General features: G+C 50.2%; 4 protein-coding genes across 4 annotated transcripts; 2 read left to right on the top strand and 2 right to left on the bottom strand.

Moving 5' to 3' along the window:
• Nucleotides 1-353: 353 nt before the first annotated feature.
• On the bottom strand, nucleotides 354-1,508 carry TGAM01_v209142 (hypothetical protein; the record flags this gene model as incomplete). The annotated part of the gene is made up of 1 exon (XM_018802055.1): nucleotides 354-1,508. The coding sequence occupies one exon, from the start codon at nucleotides 1,506-1,508 to the stop codon at nucleotides 354-356; it is 1,155 nt and encodes a 384-aa protein (XP_018664880.1).
• Nucleotides 1,509-1,819: 311 nt separating this feature from the next.
• TGAM01_v209141 (protein kinase C substrate 80K-H) lies at nucleotides 1,820-5,886 on the top strand (the record flags this gene model as incomplete). Its single annotated transcript, XM_024550493.1, has 4 exons — nucleotides 1,820-1,913; nucleotides 2,018-2,959; nucleotides 3,057-3,656; nucleotides 5,207-5,886. The coding sequence occupies 4 exons, from the start codon at nucleotides 1,820-1,822 to the stop codon at nucleotides 5,884-5,886; spliced, it is 2,316 nt and encodes a 771-aa protein (XP_024404780.1).
• Nucleotides 5,887-8,183: 2,297 nt separating this feature from the next.
• Nucleotides 8,184-15,792, bottom strand: TGAM01_v209140 (FKBP12-rapamycin complex-associated protein; the record flags this gene model as incomplete). Its single annotated transcript, XM_024550492.1, has 5 exons — nucleotides 8,184-8,624; nucleotides 8,689-13,194; nucleotides 13,307-15,528; nucleotides 15,591-15,658; nucleotides 15,728-15,792. The coding sequence occupies 5 exons, from the start codon at nucleotides 15,790-15,792 to the stop codon at nucleotides 8,184-8,186; spliced, it is 7,302 nt and encodes a 2,433-aa protein (XP_024404779.1).
• Nucleotides 15,793-16,463: 671 nt separating this feature from the next.
• TGAM01_v209139 (hypothetical protein) lies at nucleotides 16,464-17,258 on the top strand (the record flags this gene model as incomplete). The annotated part of the gene is made up of 1 exon (XM_018802051.1): nucleotides 16,464-17,258. The coding sequence occupies one exon, from the start codon at nucleotides 16,464-16,466 to the stop codon at nucleotides 17,256-17,258; it is 795 nt and encodes a 264-aa protein (XP_018664876.1).
• Between the last annotated feature and the right edge of the window lie 47 nt (nucleotides 17,259-17,305).

Here is a 17,305-nt window from a genome sequence, read left to right as displayed (position 1 = left end):
ACATAGTCATTAGCATATCAATTTTCTCCAACATTGTATTCCAGCAGATGTGATAGGGCCTCATGGAGAGCAATCAGTATAATCTCTACTAACTTGTCTTTACACTTCATAGCATTTTGTACCCACTCTGAGGCGATAAATGTAGGCAGTACTAGTAATTTTACCAATCAATGGCTTGCACGTATCGACCGGTGTTGTTCTTTCACAGCATTTTTAACCCTCCCCAAGGCAACAATGTATTACTATCACCAGCATTTTTAGCAAGAATTGGGTGATGAATGTGTCATTTGCTGATTGATACGCTAAGGTGAAAACAGTCTAATACCCAAGGTTCTATGTGCTGTACGGTTTTTTTATGCCCTCTTAATCTCCTTTTGAAACTTTTCTGTCCACTCTGTAAACTCGTCCCGCGAACCATCCCAGCTCACACTCAGCAACTCACTGACGGCAAACGAATCAAGGAAGCACTGGTCCATGGCGTCGTCAATCTCCTTGGGCCGCAGCTCATAAAACGCACCAGCAAGGTCTCCGAAACTGTCAGGAAGCTTCTGCAGCAGGGGCGCAAGTTCGTTTAGTCGCTGCGTTGTCGTCGAGTTGCTGGCTGCTTCGCCTTTTGAGAGAGATGGGAGGTTCTTCATGCGGCGCTTGGTGATGGCTGTGTAGAGGATGATGACGAGGCGGAGGCGGCGCAGGGATGATTCGAGGCGGGGGCGGATGCCGTCGGGGTCGGAGGCGGGGATGCTTTGGTGGGAGCTCATGAGGTCGTCGAGCATGTTTTGGGTGGAGATGTGGGTTGATTCGGCTGCGTCTGCAAGATCATCCACGTCGTCGTCGCCAGCATCATCTTCATCTTCGTCGTCTTCGTCGGCTTCCTCGTCGCCCCATTCTTTGACCTCTTCCATGATATCGTTGAGAGTATCCTTCCATTCATTCATCTTTTGTACAAAGAACCCGCTGACGTTGCCATTGGCAAGAGCAGCGAGACTGTCGCACGCAGACCAGAGAACACCAGTCGATGCGATGCTGCCTTTTCCCCCAGCGCCGAATCCTTCCTTGTCCTTTGCCAAGACTTTACCATCCTTGGGTATCTTCGCCAGCAGCTCGGCCAGCCCTGACATCACGCGCTGGCATCTTGACGCCAATTCGCGCCGAAAGGCCAAAGTGTAGATATTTGGATCACATGCTTGGACGGATGCTGCAAGACCAGGTATAGGGCCCTTGACCAGCTCACGCACGACGGACGAGACTGCGCTGGGGGTGAAGGGCTCGTTGATTATCAGCAGAGAGACTTTGGTGGCGTGGGCCCTGATGAGGGTTGCTGAATCACGGGCGAGGGCGAGGGCGTTGAGAGGCGTCGTTGAGGCGGAAGAGGTCGCTGGAGCTGAGGGAGCGTCTGGCTTGTTTCGAATTTCGCCGAGGACGTCTTGGAGCTGCTTCAGGAGAGTTCCAGCGGTTTGGATGAGGGTTTCGAGGCTCTTGAGAGCCGTGGCGTCAGGCACAGGGGCCATGGTGGCTGAAGAGAAAAAGAGTGCGGTGGTGTAGAATAATTAGAATCTGTAGTAATATGTAGTTGAAGCTGAATCACTTCTTTTTTTTTTCTTTCCGTTTGGAGGGGTACTTTCTTGCTGGTACCCCGCGATGTGGGGAGTGACCACCTTATCTTGGCGTACCGGAGCTTTGCCGGATTCTAGCTAGAGACCGGCTAGGGTGGGGAGAGCTGCCACTTTGTCTACTTGGAGTTGGCGACAGGTTGAGCTTGGGCTTCTCCTCCAAGCCATCTGCGTGTCGACATTCCAATTGCCTTTGTCTTTTGCCCGCGATGCAGCACCCAAAGTCGTTGGCGCTCTTGGGTGCCGTGTGCTCCTTCACGGTGGCTGCTGCTGGCAGCGTGCCACGTGGAGTTGGCCCCGAGTGTAAGTTTGAGCCAGTCCATGCTATATTGCAACTGCTTGTTGTCACTGTCACTGGTCCAATTGGAGTCCAATTGCTGATTTATACACCCTTAATCTCCATCTAGTCGCCTCCTACTACCAGAATAACGATGTATTTGCCTGCATCGCCAACCCCTCCATCAAAATCAGCCTGGATCGCGTCAACGACGGCTCATGCGACTGTCCAGATGGCTCAGACGAACCCGGCACCGCTGCCTGTGCCTTCATCGACCATCTTTCCCCTGAACAGCCCCTGATTGGCAGCCCAACGGGGACTACAAATACCACTCAGTCCTTGCCTGGATTCTGGTGTGCCAACAAGGGCCACCTTCCAGCCTACATTCCGTTTTCCTACGTCAATGATGGCATCTGTGATTACGATGTTTGCTGCGACGGATCAGACGAGTACAGGCATGCCAATGGCGTCAAGTGTGCCGACCGCTGTTCAGAGATTGGCAAAGAATACCGAAAGCTCGCTGAGGCGAGAAGGAAAAGCGCGGAAAAGGCCAGTGTTATAAAGCAGCAAATGCTCAAAGAGGCAAAGGAGCTCCGTCAGGAGGTCGAGCGTCGCATTACGATACTGGAGCAAGACAAAAGGAACATTGAGGCTAGAAAAGCAGATCTCGAACAAAAGTACGCCGAAGCCTTGAAGGAAGACAGCAACAGAGTTGTTAAGAAAGAAGGCGCTGGCGGCAAGCTTGGTGTCTTGGTTGGCCTTGCCAAGGACAGGGTCGAGGAGCTCCGAGAGGCTCTCAGACTGGTAACAGAAGACCGCGAAGTCCTGCGTGCCAAGAAGATTGAGCTCGAGGCCATTCTCAAGCAGTTCAAAGAAGATTACAACCCTAACTTCAACGACGAGGGAGTCAAGGCTGCCGTTAGGTCATGGGATGATTACGCGGCCCGTGAAGCTGAATCTGACCAGGCCGAGTTCCATGAGTCTGACATCAACGAAATTCTTAAGGAGGATGACGAGAGCAATGGAGTGAACTGGAAGGCTTTCGATGAGTTTGGCGAGGACACAGACGTCCGTAAGTATTACCAGCTTACCCCCCTTGTTGGTGCTTCTATTTTTGCCAAAGTTTAGTTATTTTCCGTGTTTGCTGACTTAAGACCTCTTCGTTTAAGTTTACAACTTCGATGCTTACCTACCTCCATTTATCCGCAACGTGCTTCAAGAAAAACTCAAGTCTCTTCGCAAATGGCTCGTCGAGAATGGCCTGATTGCCGCTACTCCCAGCGATGGATCAGAGTCAAAAGAAGTCAGGACTGCCCGAGAGTACGCCGAAGCGGCTGACGTAGATCTCAGAAACAAGATAAGAGATCTTGAGGCAGACCAGTCAGATCTCCAGAAGGACTATGGCCCATCCGACATTTTCCGCGCCATCAAGGGCAAGTGTGCTGAGATTGACTCTGGCGAATACACTTATGAAATCTGCTGGCTTGATAAGACAATGCAGAAATCCAAAAAGGGCCACGGTTCCACCAACATGGGCAACTTTGATAGAATCGATATTGAAATGGCAGACGATGACGAGAGGGTGGATGGTAAGAGCCTTGGCAGTGGACCTAGGATGGTGATGCGGTACAACAACGGCCAGACATGCTGGAACGGCCCCCAAAGACGAACCGACGTCTGGCTCGGATGCGCGGAGAAGGAGGAGGTCTGGAGAGTAACTGAGGCCGAGAAGTGTGTCTACAAGATGGAGGTAGGAACACCAGCCGCTTGTGAGTATGAGGGGGACGCGATAAACTCGCACAAGAAGGATGAACTGTAAAAGGGCAGTAGAGCGATAACAGCCGAGGTGCCGTAAGATGGGGACAGATAATGCCGTTTCATACAATCATGAACGGCAGGTGGCAACTATCACGGAGAATACGACATTAGAGGACACGGATAAAGTCAAATGATAATTGGATTGATTATGATGCTGACGACGACGACGACGATGATGACTGTTGCCATGATAGTTGAAAGAACTGGGGTCGAAGCTTTTTCTATATTCAGCATTTACTAAAAACAGGCGTGTGAAAATGAGAACGTGGTTGCGGATCACGGCAGCCATGTTCCCACAACTAACTTTTTGTGGCTGGAAACCCAACAACTCAATTCATGCCAGACAAGCACGCACGCACGCACCACGTTTCCACGGCCCACGGCCCCTTTTGAGCACGGAAATAGGCACATCTAAAACTGGATCCTCTTCAGATCGCATCTCCGATCCTGCTATCCAACAAATAGCCGTAAGACAAACTGGCTCAGTCTCTGCCGAGTGGCGCGAGATATTACTCCATTCGCCAAAATCTTCCCGATCACATACCAGGACAAGGGCCCGGGATGCGGACAAGGACGAGACGGGATTCACAATGGAGTGGGGATATGTGGAAATGTCTCTGAACGGCAGTTCTTTCAAGCTCACGCACAAGCACAAGCACCAGTGACGCCCAGGCACATGCAGACTGGCCCGTGGCTGGGCTCGCGGCGCGAAGCTGAGGCTGGAGAGTCCTCGAAGCTTGGGGCGGGGCCAACGTCTCGGCCTCGAGCGAACCTTAGTGCCAGCGCTATTTGGAGTGTTAGTGCGAGGAAGCTTGTCTGAAAGTCCCCAAGTTTCCCAGGGCTGGGACTTCACCGCATTGAGCTTGACGCACCAGTTCCGCGGTGTCGCGCAGAATCCCGCCCGATTGGGCCACATGTCGGATTTGGGAGCCTGTCGCGCGGGTGACTAGAACCTGTCGGCTCCGTACGTCGTGCGACGTCGGTGATTAATGGGGGAAAATATAGGGCATGGCCATGCCGAGGAACGAATGATGGCCAAGGGCGGAAAAAGGCTTCGCTGACACCGTCCAACCCTTTTGTCTCTTCTGCTTATACGATACGAAGATTCAAAGAATCAGTGGATCACCAAACAATATTAGTGGCCCAGATCCGGGATACCCACCCTTAGTATTGAAGGGACAAATTGAAGCTGCTAACAATGAAGAGAGGGGAGGCCAAGCAATTATGAGCTGCTTACAGTTTTGGTTGGTGCACTAATCAGACCAATTACCTATATATATGCCTATACACGAGATATACACCAGTCTGTATATATGGCTAATAAGGCCGTACGTAGTCTGTTGGTTTCCAAACAAACTTTCTCACGATACAAGGCCATATATATCCCCCTTCCTTCCACTGTTCATTTTCATTTTTCTGTAATATATCTCTACGAAATTCAGCCCTCTGATACAATACACAATGAGTGAGTCTGATACAACGCATCTGAAGCCGTCGCCAGTGGAGCAGAACGCCGGCTCGGCCACTTACACACCGTTCTTGCTACGACTCTACGATTTCTGGGTTCTCGGAGTATCAAACCACTTTGCCTGGCAATGCTCAACAACAAAAATCCAGCTTCCCCTCTTCAAAGCTACAATAGGAACAAAACATCTCGACGTGGGCGTCGGCACGGGTTACTATCCCGCCAAAACCGTCGAGACTTCAACCCCGTGCAAAGAGATTACCCTCGTCGACCTCAACCCCAACACGCTCAACCAAGCCGCCGCTCGCATCAACGAAGCACAAAGTAGCATCAAGGTAAACACCGTCGTCGCCAACATCTACGAGCCGCTACCCCTCCCCGCCGGCGAAAAGTTCGACTCCATCAGCACCTTTTACCTGCTCCACTGCCTCGCGGGCCCCCCTGAGAGCAAGACAAAAGTGTTTGACGTGTTGAAAACCTACGTTGCCGACGACGGCGTCTTCGTGGGCACGACAATCCTCGGCGAAGAGAGGCCGATGAATTTCTTCGCCTCGCGGCTCATGAAGATCTACAACGAAAAGGGCATCTTTGATAACTGGCAGGACAGCAAGGCCGTGTTTGAGGAGGGCCTGCGGCGGAACTTTGACGAGGTTGATATTCAGATTATTGGGAGGAGCATGGTCTGGACGGCGAGGAGGCCCAAGAAGGAAGCATAATGCGCTTTGGGGGCAAAGGCATGCACATCACATGATGGCTTCAGGGGGGGTTGATTGGATGATAGGGGAGTTGTGTAGGAGGGTAGGGAGTGAGATGCATGCTTAACTGCAAAGTGGCGTTGGCAGCTTTTGTTTTCCTTTTGATTTGATTTGCGGACAAGCATACGTAATTTTTCGCCTTTGCATACAAGGAAACTTGGCTGTTGCCTTTTTCGTTTTCCTTTTATCGTATGTTCTTGTTCAATGTGTTGTTACATCAAGCTATATACAAGCATACACGAATACCATCGAGCATCTCTCTCTTTTTTCAGCACAAACATAAAGTTCCCCCCTTTTTTAATCCACATGTACACTTTCAATTCATGCCCAGCATTCTACACCGTACACACACCCTACTCCTTTAGCCGCATCAAAGCTGAAATGTGCAGGGGCGGGGTCCCCATGCAGGATGACTCTCAGCTGCCAGACGTCTTTAGTTTCATATGCCATCAATCAGGGGCGTACAGAATAAGACGATGGCATTTTATTGCTCCAGTTTTGCTGCTAGTTTTGTGCCACTAGTTGTTGTACAAGAAGAAAGCATGCAACCCAACGCTTGTGATGGTTGATAACTCTTCCTTTGCAAGGGTCCGTGAGTCGGACTAACGGAAGATATGCACTACAAACAAGACCTTTTTCTAATACAATTTTTCCTGGATGTATTTATTCTCGGGAAAATCCTTCCGAGTGACATTCTGTTGTTGTTTGCTTATTACTCAATCTATACTTTTTCGAGAACGTGCGTGATACACAACCTCTAGCAAATATGGTCGCCATTCATTTGCATTTCGTCCAGAAGGGGTCTATACTATACTTGTTGGTACTCCCTTATCACCTCGTATTGAGACAGCAAACTTCTTTAAAGCGATCTGGATAGCGAAGTTGGAACTTTCCAACGTTGGTGATAGGATTATCTACTCCAATCATCTGACGCACCAAGGCGCTCTCACTTCATTGACAGATTTTTTGCTGTCGATCGTTATGCTGCATTGTTCATGAGCATGTTTAAACATGTGCTATCAGAAAAGAGACAGACAAAAGGTTGCGATGAAGCGTCTCAACTTCAAGTTCAATCACGCCGGCTTATTTTTATTATACGTTGGCTTTGATTGAAAGATTACAGACGTTGAATTTAGACGGGCGCAGTTTTCCAAAGAAGTTACTGAAGCCAAGCCTATTTTACTTGTGGCAGCTTTACTTCTCATGTTTAACCTTACTCCTGCTAGACAACCGAGATCTCGGTATTAGTTCGCTACACGGCAGCGCAGCATCATCTCCTTCTATCCGTAGTCCCAACTTCCATCAATAACATAGCCTCAATTCTCGACTCAGCTTACGCAATTTTACCACCCTTTTTCATCAGCTTATTATATATTCCTCCCCAACGGTTCATCTCACTGTTGAGTGGCGCCACGAAACCTAGACGGAATATTACACCCACCACTACCCAGATGAATAAGCTCTACTCACTCAAAGAGCTCGATATCCCGGCGACGCGGATAACTACTCGTATGCATGACCACAGCGCTATTCATTATGAGGTTTGCCATAATGCCCCTTGTTGGGGCTTCGTCTTTAAGTAAAAGATATTTATGCGGTTAAGCTAGCAAAAGAGGGACGATAAGCTAAATTCTTATTTGAAAGACATTAGAGCATGGTCACAAATCTGTCAATGTTTTTCAAAGTTTACTTGCTTTGTTTGGTAGAGGTTAAAAGCCAATGACAAGTAAGTTCCGTATATCACTTAGGTTGCTGATATGGCGTAGATGGGAAGACCCAAATGGGCATGTGAGATTGTGATAATGCATTGCATATTGCTACTGGCCACACTTAATGAAGACAGCCACAAGAGCCAGAGTAAACTCACAAGATGAACGCCACAATGCCATGCTATTCAATCTTAAATCAGAAGTTATATGTTGTTGAGTCAAAGAAGAATAATAATTGCTCGCTCGTCAAAATAATTACAATTATACCTCTCAGGCCGGCACACAAACAAATCTGCCATAGCCAAAATCCCCGTCCTCCCCTCCAAAACTCCCCAAGGCCACACCCAGAGAAGAGAGAGCGACTCGTACACCATACGTACACATTTGCTGTAACTTCCACCACGCTGCCCAAAAAGATTCCGCATTCAAATTCTTTCCCTGAATAGTTCTAATGTTCAAGTGCTGCCAATAACTCTGTAGAATACGCTCTCTCGCTATGCCTTGCCGGGTTTCTCTTTCCGCTAACCATATGCCCTTCTTTCAACACATTTACCAGAAACTACACCATCCAATGTAGTGCTGACACAAATTCTCCAACTTCGTAGCTTCAATAATGAGCTTGTTCACTTGGTTAATAACATCCAGCTCCTCATTAGGCTTGAAATCTCGCCCCGTAAGCTTCTGAGATACCCGGTCGAGAACCTCGATTGCTCTAGCGTTCTGACTCTCTCTCTCTTCAGCGCCATTGGCCTGAATGCCATCTGGCACCGCTGAGCTATTCGTGCGGGCCCTGTGCCTTCCGGGAGGTGCCGATGACTCAACATTTGCCATCAGCTCAGATGGAGCTACATCAGCGTCCAAAATAGATTGTCGTCGTGCCCGCATGGCATGAGGGCCTGCTAGCTGTACTTCGCGTTCAGACCGGAAATTTGGTCCAGTGGGAGAAGCGGCATTTGTGAGTCTCCAGGTAAGTAGCGGATCATGAATAAACTATCACGTTAAAATTAGCTTCAGATCTCTTGGTAGAGTGTCCATTTCTGTGTTGATAACTTACCGCTTCTAGCACAGCCATTACACTCTCCTTATTATCGCGCAATACCCTCATTACATGTTCACATGTGATTCTGAAGCTTCCTTCAATGTTGCTAACCTCCATGGCGTATGTCAACATGCGCGTAAGTCGGAAAGGCACTCTCTCAGGGTATTTTTCACGCTTGGTGGCGACCTCAAAACAATCACCGAAATCGATATGAATGATTTTGCCCGTGACGCGGTCCAGCATGAGATTGGACGGGTGGCGATCTCCCAGACCCAAGATATATCCTACCATCGACATGACACCCAGGGATCGAGTGTAGTTCGTCCGCCGTTCTAGCCAAGCTTCAGACGATTTAGACTTCAACCACAGCACACGATAGAGATCTTGACCTGTTGTGTTGTCCAAAGCATATCCAAACACTTCAACCTTTTGCATGAGCGTAAGATTGTCATAATCCGGAGCCATCTGAAGCATTATGCGGTGCTCAATGTTGAGGAGGATTTTGCGACTTTCACGATATTCCCTGATGAGAACATGTAATGTGTCGCTATTCGGAACCCAGCCGAGAAGACCAGAGTTCTGGGAAAGTGGAATAGCGGGGTAGCGCTGGATATTAAGGTGTCGTTTGTAACATTCGGAGTCGTTGGCCAATAGGGTGTTGCACAAGCCGAATAGCTGCATCACACGCTCGTCCTGGCGAATATCTTCATGGCCCTTGAGCAGGAAAGCGTATGAAATACCATCGCTGCCATTAACGTTGAGTTTTCTCGGCCTCTGCTTAGAGTTGATTACTGTGAATGTGGAGTCAAAGGACATGATCCTCACGATGGGCTGTCCACTCTTGTATGTCCCTGGAACAGCCAGATCAAGATTCTTGGCGTTTAAGAGCTTAGGCGAACAGTATGTGAGTTCTAGACTTGTGACCTGCGGCAGCTGCCTAGTGATGCGGCGGAACACTTGGTAGTAAAGATCCCACGCTTGATTGAGGTCGTTGACATCACCGCTCGTCTCATACTGGCGGCACCAGTCTTGAGCTTCCTTAAGGTCTCGCCCGAAAGCTTGAGCAAAAGATATCTCTCGAAGCGTCTCCGGTCCTCGCTCGAGTTGCGCGTGAAGAGGTTCCAACGCTGCAAACATACCTTCGATGTTGTGATCACCAAAGTAAAGTCTCGATGCTTCTTCCAGACCTTCGTGCCAAAGCTCGTGCCAGAGTACAGCCACTCTAATCAGCTCGTGGCTGACTGTATCTGCTTGGGCAACGAGATTGGCGCTGTGTTGGCGCATGCTATCCATAATTTGCGCCGCGGACCTGGAGCGCCGGCTATTCTGCCAAGACTTCATAGCAACGGTGAGAGGGTAGACCAGCGCCTGCGGGTGCGCTCGACCAACATCGGCAAGGAGGTTATGTACAGACTGCTGGACACGCTTGTTGGGTTGGTTGATTCTAGCAATAAGCTGAGGGATAACCTCCAACCAAGTATCGATGCTGACATTGGTAAAGCCCTCGGTTACAGCCGTGTTAACGTCTGAATTGCCTCCGTGTGTAAACCACAGCGTCAATAGACGCAGCGTGTCTTGAAGCGAGCTGCCGGCAGATAGCGCAATGGATTTGAAAAAACCCTGTATAGCTGGAACAACATGTTCAATGATCATTGTCTGATCCGCTCTTGACATCTGTCCCTCGTTTCTGGCGGCCAAGGTCTGTACAATTTCAAAATTGGCGAGCGCCCAGGCATGCCAGGCTTTGTACCAACGAGGATTGTACTTGGTAGCCTGCGAATATGAGGCCAAAATGTCCTGGATCTTGGTATTCTGCCAGTCATCTTTGTTGAGCGCAATCTGCCATTCGCCTTGTCGCAAGTAGCATTTCGCCAGCAGCACCGTCTGGTCAACCAATGCTCGCTGCGTTTGCGGGCTCATTACAGATGGGTCAATCTGGTTCTGGAAGCCATATTCCAGAGACAGAGTCACGTCGCTTCCAGTCTGCGCGGTAAGATGGGCCTTTGCAAGATCGAGACGGTGGGCCGAATCATTAGTAAAGCGCTGTAAGCAGTACAGAGTCCGCTCGGCAATCCCTGACGCCTTCATGGATGGTTGCTGGCCAAGTTCCCATTGGTACTTGAGCATGCCGTAAATGACCTGAGCAGCAGGAGGGGTGCGTGGAGCTTGCCCTGGTTGCGGCTTCTCGGCCGGCTTGTTGTCATCCCAATAAGGAATCAAGCTTTCAAGCGACGCATCTGAGCCAATTAGTTGCTTCAGTGACTTCTCAGCCAGTCCCATACGTCCCGATTTGCGACAGAGATTGGCAAACTTGATCCACATGCGAATGTTTTCTGAAGGAGCAATCACCAAGGCACGCAGCCGCAACATCCGCTGCCAAACCTCGACGTTGCGCTGGCATCCTTCCAGCCTAGTCTCCCAGGTCTTGCGCATGGTGGCTTGTTTCTTCTCATCGCACTGCTTGTATACAATCAGCTCTTCCAGCTCGGCAAGCATCTGGACTCTGACGACGACCTGGTATGCCCGATTATACGACTCGCTGACAAGGGCACTTAGTTCCGTATCTAAGCCCTCTCGAGCTTGCTCAATACAGGCAATGGCCTCTCTGAACTGGTTGCGGTGAAGAGCCAAGATGGCGCCAAAGAATGAGCGGTCTGGTGAGTACCTCTTGAGAGACGAAAGGTAGTTATCCATTGAATCCCATTTACCAAGACCCCACGCAGCAGCCGTAGCAAGAGGTGCAATCATTCTCTGGACTTCAGGGGCAGAGTTAGCCCAGGTGCTGCCGGTTAAGCTGGCGAGCGCATCCCATTCGCCCAGGGCATGGAGACAGCGCATCTTGCCCATGACGATATCGATGGGGATTGGTTGATCAGCAGGCAACTCCTTCTCACGCTTGTGGTAAGAGGCCAACGCTTCTTCCCATCGCTCCAATTTCTCAAACCATGTTTCGCGGAGCTGAATGCCTTCCTTGTACAGTTGAGCTTTCCGCAAAATACCGATGGCTGCATCAGACTGCTGTAGCTGGTTATTGATTACAATAAGAGCTTCTACAGCACCACTGCTTTGATCTTGCAGAAATTCCAATTCTTTGTAATGCAGCGCCTTTGCATAGGCGTGGCACCGAGCCGCTTCTCTACCGAGCACTCGAATATCAATGGGCAGCGCCTTGTCATCGTGTTCCATGAACTCGGCCAAATTCAGCAAAAGACCGAGCAAATCAGGGGGTACATTCTCCGATTTGATGGCGCTCTCGATATTCTGGATCAGTTCGTCTTGAAACTGTTCATACAACTCGCTCCAACAAGAAACGAACGCAGAATTGAAGAGCTCCCGTGCCAGTGGCAAGTAGACGCTTGCAAGACTGGCGCACGCTCGCAAGGCATGGTTTGGCGATTCGGTGAGCAGCGTTGTGCTAAACCGTCGTAGCCATTCCTGCCAATCCTCTTTGGTTGATTTTCCCTTTGTATCCCATGCAGCCTTCAGGTGAATAGCGTTCATCTCCAACTTCTTATTGTTTAGATCCGCAAAAGGAGTTTCATCTCCAATATCCAAAAGCTGTGCGTCTGAGGTCAAATCTTGCGGCAAAACTTCTCCTTTCTGCAGCTTGCTAACCAGCAGATCGTAGTTTTGGTGTTGGATCTGGTGCTGATTGATGACTTTATTCACGGTCCCCATAAAGTGTATATAGTCTCGTCCAAGCTGTTGGACCAAAGCACAGAGGGTATCAAGCGCAGCTAGTCTCAGCTGCGGCTCTCCCGTATCAAGCACTCTGGTTAAGGGGTGAATAATCTTGGCCGCAAAGTCATTCAAATTGACTTGGCGAGAAATCTTGCCAATGGTATCGATGGCTTGCTTCCTGAGAAACGTTGGGTGCCCCTGTTTCTCAAAAGTCCTAACGATAACAGGGATGATGAGATGCATGTACTCTTCGGCACTGGCTCCAAAAACCAGAAAAGCGTGAAGTACTTTCTCAGAAGGTGTTCGCTTTGGAGATGCGTCCTTGTCTAGCACACCAAGCATCAGAGGGAGAAGAGATGCCAGGTAGATTTTGAATTCGCCCTCAAGAGATCGCGATATGGCTTCGACCAAATACAGAATCGTGGTTTGCAACGATGAAGATTTGTTCCAGTATTCTTGAAGAATTTCCACAATTTCAGGAAGATAGTTTCTGATATGCTGCCGCACAATGCTCACCAGCGTCGCCAGCTGGTTAAAGTACGACTCTAGACGGGTAGGGGGGGATGACCGAATCACTAGCAGGAATGCAGGAACGATTCTATCCAGGAACGACACGCATTCTAATCCCAAAGTCCTGAAGATATTCATAATGGCTTCAATAACAGCGGCGTGATGCTGAGCCAGGGAGTGGTCCTTGAGAATTTGCAAAAGGGCGTTGATGACGACAGTGGGGAAGTACTCCTTGTTGGACGGTGTTAATCCAGTCATCATTAATGATATGTCTGTCAATTGGTTTGACTCAGAACGTCGCTGCATTTCAGGCGTTTTCTCTTCAACCTGCTGCATTCATTTATCCATTAGTAAAACTTCATGTGGATTTTAATCTGGATGTTTGGTGTTTGAAGAGAAGGTGTCTAGCCAATGGGGGAAAACGGGAGGGCAAGCAGCTCACCTGATGTTTGTAAGGGTCCAAAGCGCCCAAGATGCCCATCAATTTTATCGTCTCCTGGCGCAACGGCCCTCTCTGGTCTTCTGTCCTAATAATGGCTTGCAGGATTTCTAATAGCTGAGGATATTCCAAGTAAGGCGTTATGACATATCCAGAATTGCTGGCCAGCTGGCCAAGAGAGTGAAGAGCCGCCTCTCGTTTGATATTTGAGCTCTGATCTTGCAGGGCATCAAGGATTAGGGGCATTAGGCGATCCTTGTACGGTAACATATCTTCTCCGCCGACGGTGGCCAGCTCTCCGATGGCTTTCAGAATAGTAGCAGCGACCGTGGGGCTGGGATCGCTAGCCTTGGGAAGAAGGACTGAGATCATCGGATCAACGTATGGCTTAATGAGAGATTGTGCGTTTTGGACCAAGAGGCTCAGCAACTTGGCACTCTCCTCTTTGTTCCGGGCCACGTCCGAGAATTCAAGCTCAGTGAGCATCTGGATGAGGGTCTTTCGCAAGGACGGAATAACATATGCGGGGTTATATCTAGCAAGTCGGCCGATGATAGAAATAGCCACTTCTCTGATGGAGAAGATTTCGTCATTTAGGGCAAAGAATAGGATACGGATGTTTTCTGCCTTGGCCAGGTGACGATCGAACCGTTCGTCAAGAGCAGCCAGCACAGTCCGTCGAATATTCGGCTCTGGATCTGAGATGCCGACAGTAAGTAGTTTTTCAATGACATCACCAACTACTTGGAGGGCATGGTAACTGGTCTGGTTGACAATTGGGTCCCGAACGTAGAGCTGGCAACAAGTAAGAGCCGCAGCTTCTCTTATCTCTGGGTCTTCATCTTCCACATATTTGATGGCCACGTCTCGAACAAATTCATTGAGAACATGGCCAGAGAAATCAAAGCTCCCCAGCGTGTTGAGGGCAAGCTTGATCTCCGTCTTGCGATTTTCATACGCCTGTGGATCTTTGGCGTCCTTTGTGATGGTTGGCACTGAGGTCAAGGTATTTGGCTGCGGCGCACCAAGAGGCTTGAAAGGTTCACCGCAAAGAACAACGCTCAACATATCGAGCAGTCTTTCTTGGATGATGGGTTTGACAGGTGGGATATAAAAGGCCATGTCAACAAGAGCCTGTGTCAGCTTAGGCGTCAAGTCGCAGGCAAAGATGGGGTCAAGCAGAGCCTCCATGTATTTACTCAGCGTCTGACCGACGGCCACTGCAAGACGGCTGATGCAGTCAAATACGGGGTCAACAGAGCCCCTCTTGCGAGACTGTACACTGAGGCCTTCTCTCACATAGATGAGAACGCCGTCAAGGTACGGGGCAATGGCACTCTTGACGGAGTTTGCAATGTTTCCGATGGCGAGGAAAGCATCGTTACGCTCTTTGTCCTTCTTCAACATGCCAGAGAGATAGACCATGAATTTGTGAAGCCACGTTTGGGCGAAATCAGCTGGAGAGTAGCTTGCCAGATCGGGTATTAGCAGGACAACTGTCTTGCGAGTGGTTGGGTCACGATGATCCTTGTGCTTGAAGACGATATCGCAGGCTTCCTGGTAATGGTCTTGCATGAACATTCCTCCCTGTTCAAGGAGCTCCTTCAATACAAGCAGGGAAGCGTGGATGGATTCGACCGTGTTAACTTTCAGGCCCTGTCTTGCCTCGTTGTAGATCTTGCTCATCCATATCTGCTTCATCTCCTGGTCTCGCTCACGAATGATGCGGAAACATGCGCTGACAGTCTCGGCTGAGGTTTCGCGGATGAGCTGCCTTGGATCGCGAAGGCCAACCCAGATCCAGTCGAAGATGGTTGGGATATACTGGTACATGAGGGTGGGGGCGTTTCGCGCAAGCTCCCTAAGAACAAGAACAGCGCTGTAGCGACGTTCCTCGACCCGATCATTCTGCAGCCATTCAAGAGCTGTGTTTACTTCTGAATCGACCAACTCGGAGATCATGGCTCCTCCCGGGCGGCAAAGCTTTCCGAGGGCAATCGCAGCGTGCCGCATAGGCATGGTGTCCTTGCCACGAAGGATGGTTTTCAGGTTCTGAGTAAACCGGGTGTATTTAGCCGCCACATCCACTCCCTCGAAATCGACCAGAGAGTCCAGGGCATAGATGCCGCCGAGCCTCTCTGCGGAGTCGCTGCCATGTGTGATGAGTTGGGTGATTTTGTTGTTGACGTTGTTGTAGAAGGATAGAAATTGCTCGGGGCTGAGATCTGCGAGGTTGTTAATTGAGCGGTCCCTCAAAGGCGGGAAGAGCAACACGGTATCGCCTCACCTCTATGGCATACGACCACCAGCTCTCGAAGCTGAATTGCTGATCGTTTGCGCACATCGTCGCTGGCCCTGAAGATTAGACAACCCAAGTCAGCCGGCTGCATCACCCGAACAATCCCCCCCGCTATGGCAGCTCACCTTGACCGCAATCCCTTTGTGATGTACTCGAGTCGCTCGAGAGCGAGCTGCTGTGCCTGCGCCATCGTCCCCAAGTCGAGCTAGAGCTTCAATGGAAGCGTCCCATGTAACCGCACCGAGGCTGAAGATCGCGGAGGCTCGACTCGATTGCGAGGTCGAAACCGCACCAGGTAAATAGGATGACGCGCGACGGACGATGAGGTGTAGACTAATGAAAGTTCGGAAATTGTCGTCGCAGAGTGGTAAGTATGAGAAATGTAACACAAACAAAGGAATGCCTCGCTGGCAACCTACGATCACGCTGTCATGACGTCCCCGACAGAGTGCTTTGAAAGAGGTATGAGGTTGGGGTAGGACCAGAAGAGTATGTTAAGCCTCATGTATCGCGGCGCGTTTGTCCGCACTGTGCCTGCGCTGCTTTTGTATAGGGACGAAGCTCGGAGTACAGTGCAGAATCCTGATGCCGGCACTGACAGCGGCACATGCGCGGAAAGCTGCTATCGATACGCACTGGCGGCCCGCGGGTGAGCTCCCTGGCGCTCTATTAAGGTCCAAGAGCCAGGCACTAACAGCAGCGCCACTATTCTCGACACTTTCGGCGGCTTCTCCGTTGAGAACTCTCTCACATGCAACGCCACATGAACTGAGTGACGCACAATCGCCAAACTCTGTGAATCCTTTTGATTATACTTATCCCTATACCGTTACTACAAATCATCACGGGCCACCAGCAGCCATGGGCAATGACGGCGGATCCATCCCCAAGCGCCGCGAGCTTGTCCAGAACGCAGCGCGCGCACCGACGATTTCAGAACTCAAGGCGACGGCCCTCGAATCTCTCGCCCATGCGTGGGCGCACTGCGCCCTCAGCGACGCGCCCATCGACCTGGAAGCAGTCGTTTCGGACTGGCGAGGCAGACTCTACAACTACGAAGCAGTTCTGCAGGGCTTGATGCCTTCGGACGACCCCAACGAGGTGACACCAGCAGCCCTGGGCATCCGCTCGCTTCGCGATGTGGCGAAGCTGAAATTCTCCAAGAATGGCGACAAGTGGACTTGCCCAATATCCATGAAGGAGATGGGACCGGCAACAAAATCCGTCTATCTGGTACCATGCGGCCATGTATTTGCAGAGGTTGCCATCACGGAGATCAAAGAAGAGGCCTGCCCGGAGTGTGGCGAAGCATTTACTCAAGAGAACGTGATTGCCATTCTCCCAACTACTGAGAAAGACTTGGACAGGTTACAGAAGCGGATCGAAGATTTACAAGCAAATGGCCTTACACACACGCTGAAGAAGGGCAAGTCAGAAAAGAAGAAGAAGCGCAAGGCTGGAGAAGCAGAAGAGGAGGCAAACGGGGAAAAGAAGGACGAGAAGTCTAAGAAGAACGATGCTAGTCGAGCAAAGAAGGAAACAGACTCAAGGATCAAGGGCATCAACAACTCAATGGCGGCGACGTTGACAGCCCGCGTCCTCGCCGAACAAGACGAGAGGAACAAACGCCGGAAGCTGGCCCAGGTGGCTTCGTGATCCACACTCTCGTCCAAGTAAATGCTCGACCATGATTTGCCGCCAGC

Source organism: Trichoderma gamsii (assembly GCF_001481775.2).
Source record: "Trichoderma gamsii strain T6085 chromosome Unknown Scaffold_42.2, whole genome shotgun sequence".
NCBI classification, from domain to species: domain Eukaryota; kingdom Fungi; phylum Ascomycota; class Sordariomycetes; order Hypocreales; family Hypocreaceae; genus Trichoderma; species Trichoderma gamsii.
Note: the sequence above shows the minus strand (reverse complement) of the source record. Positions and strands in the feature narration are given on the sequence as shown.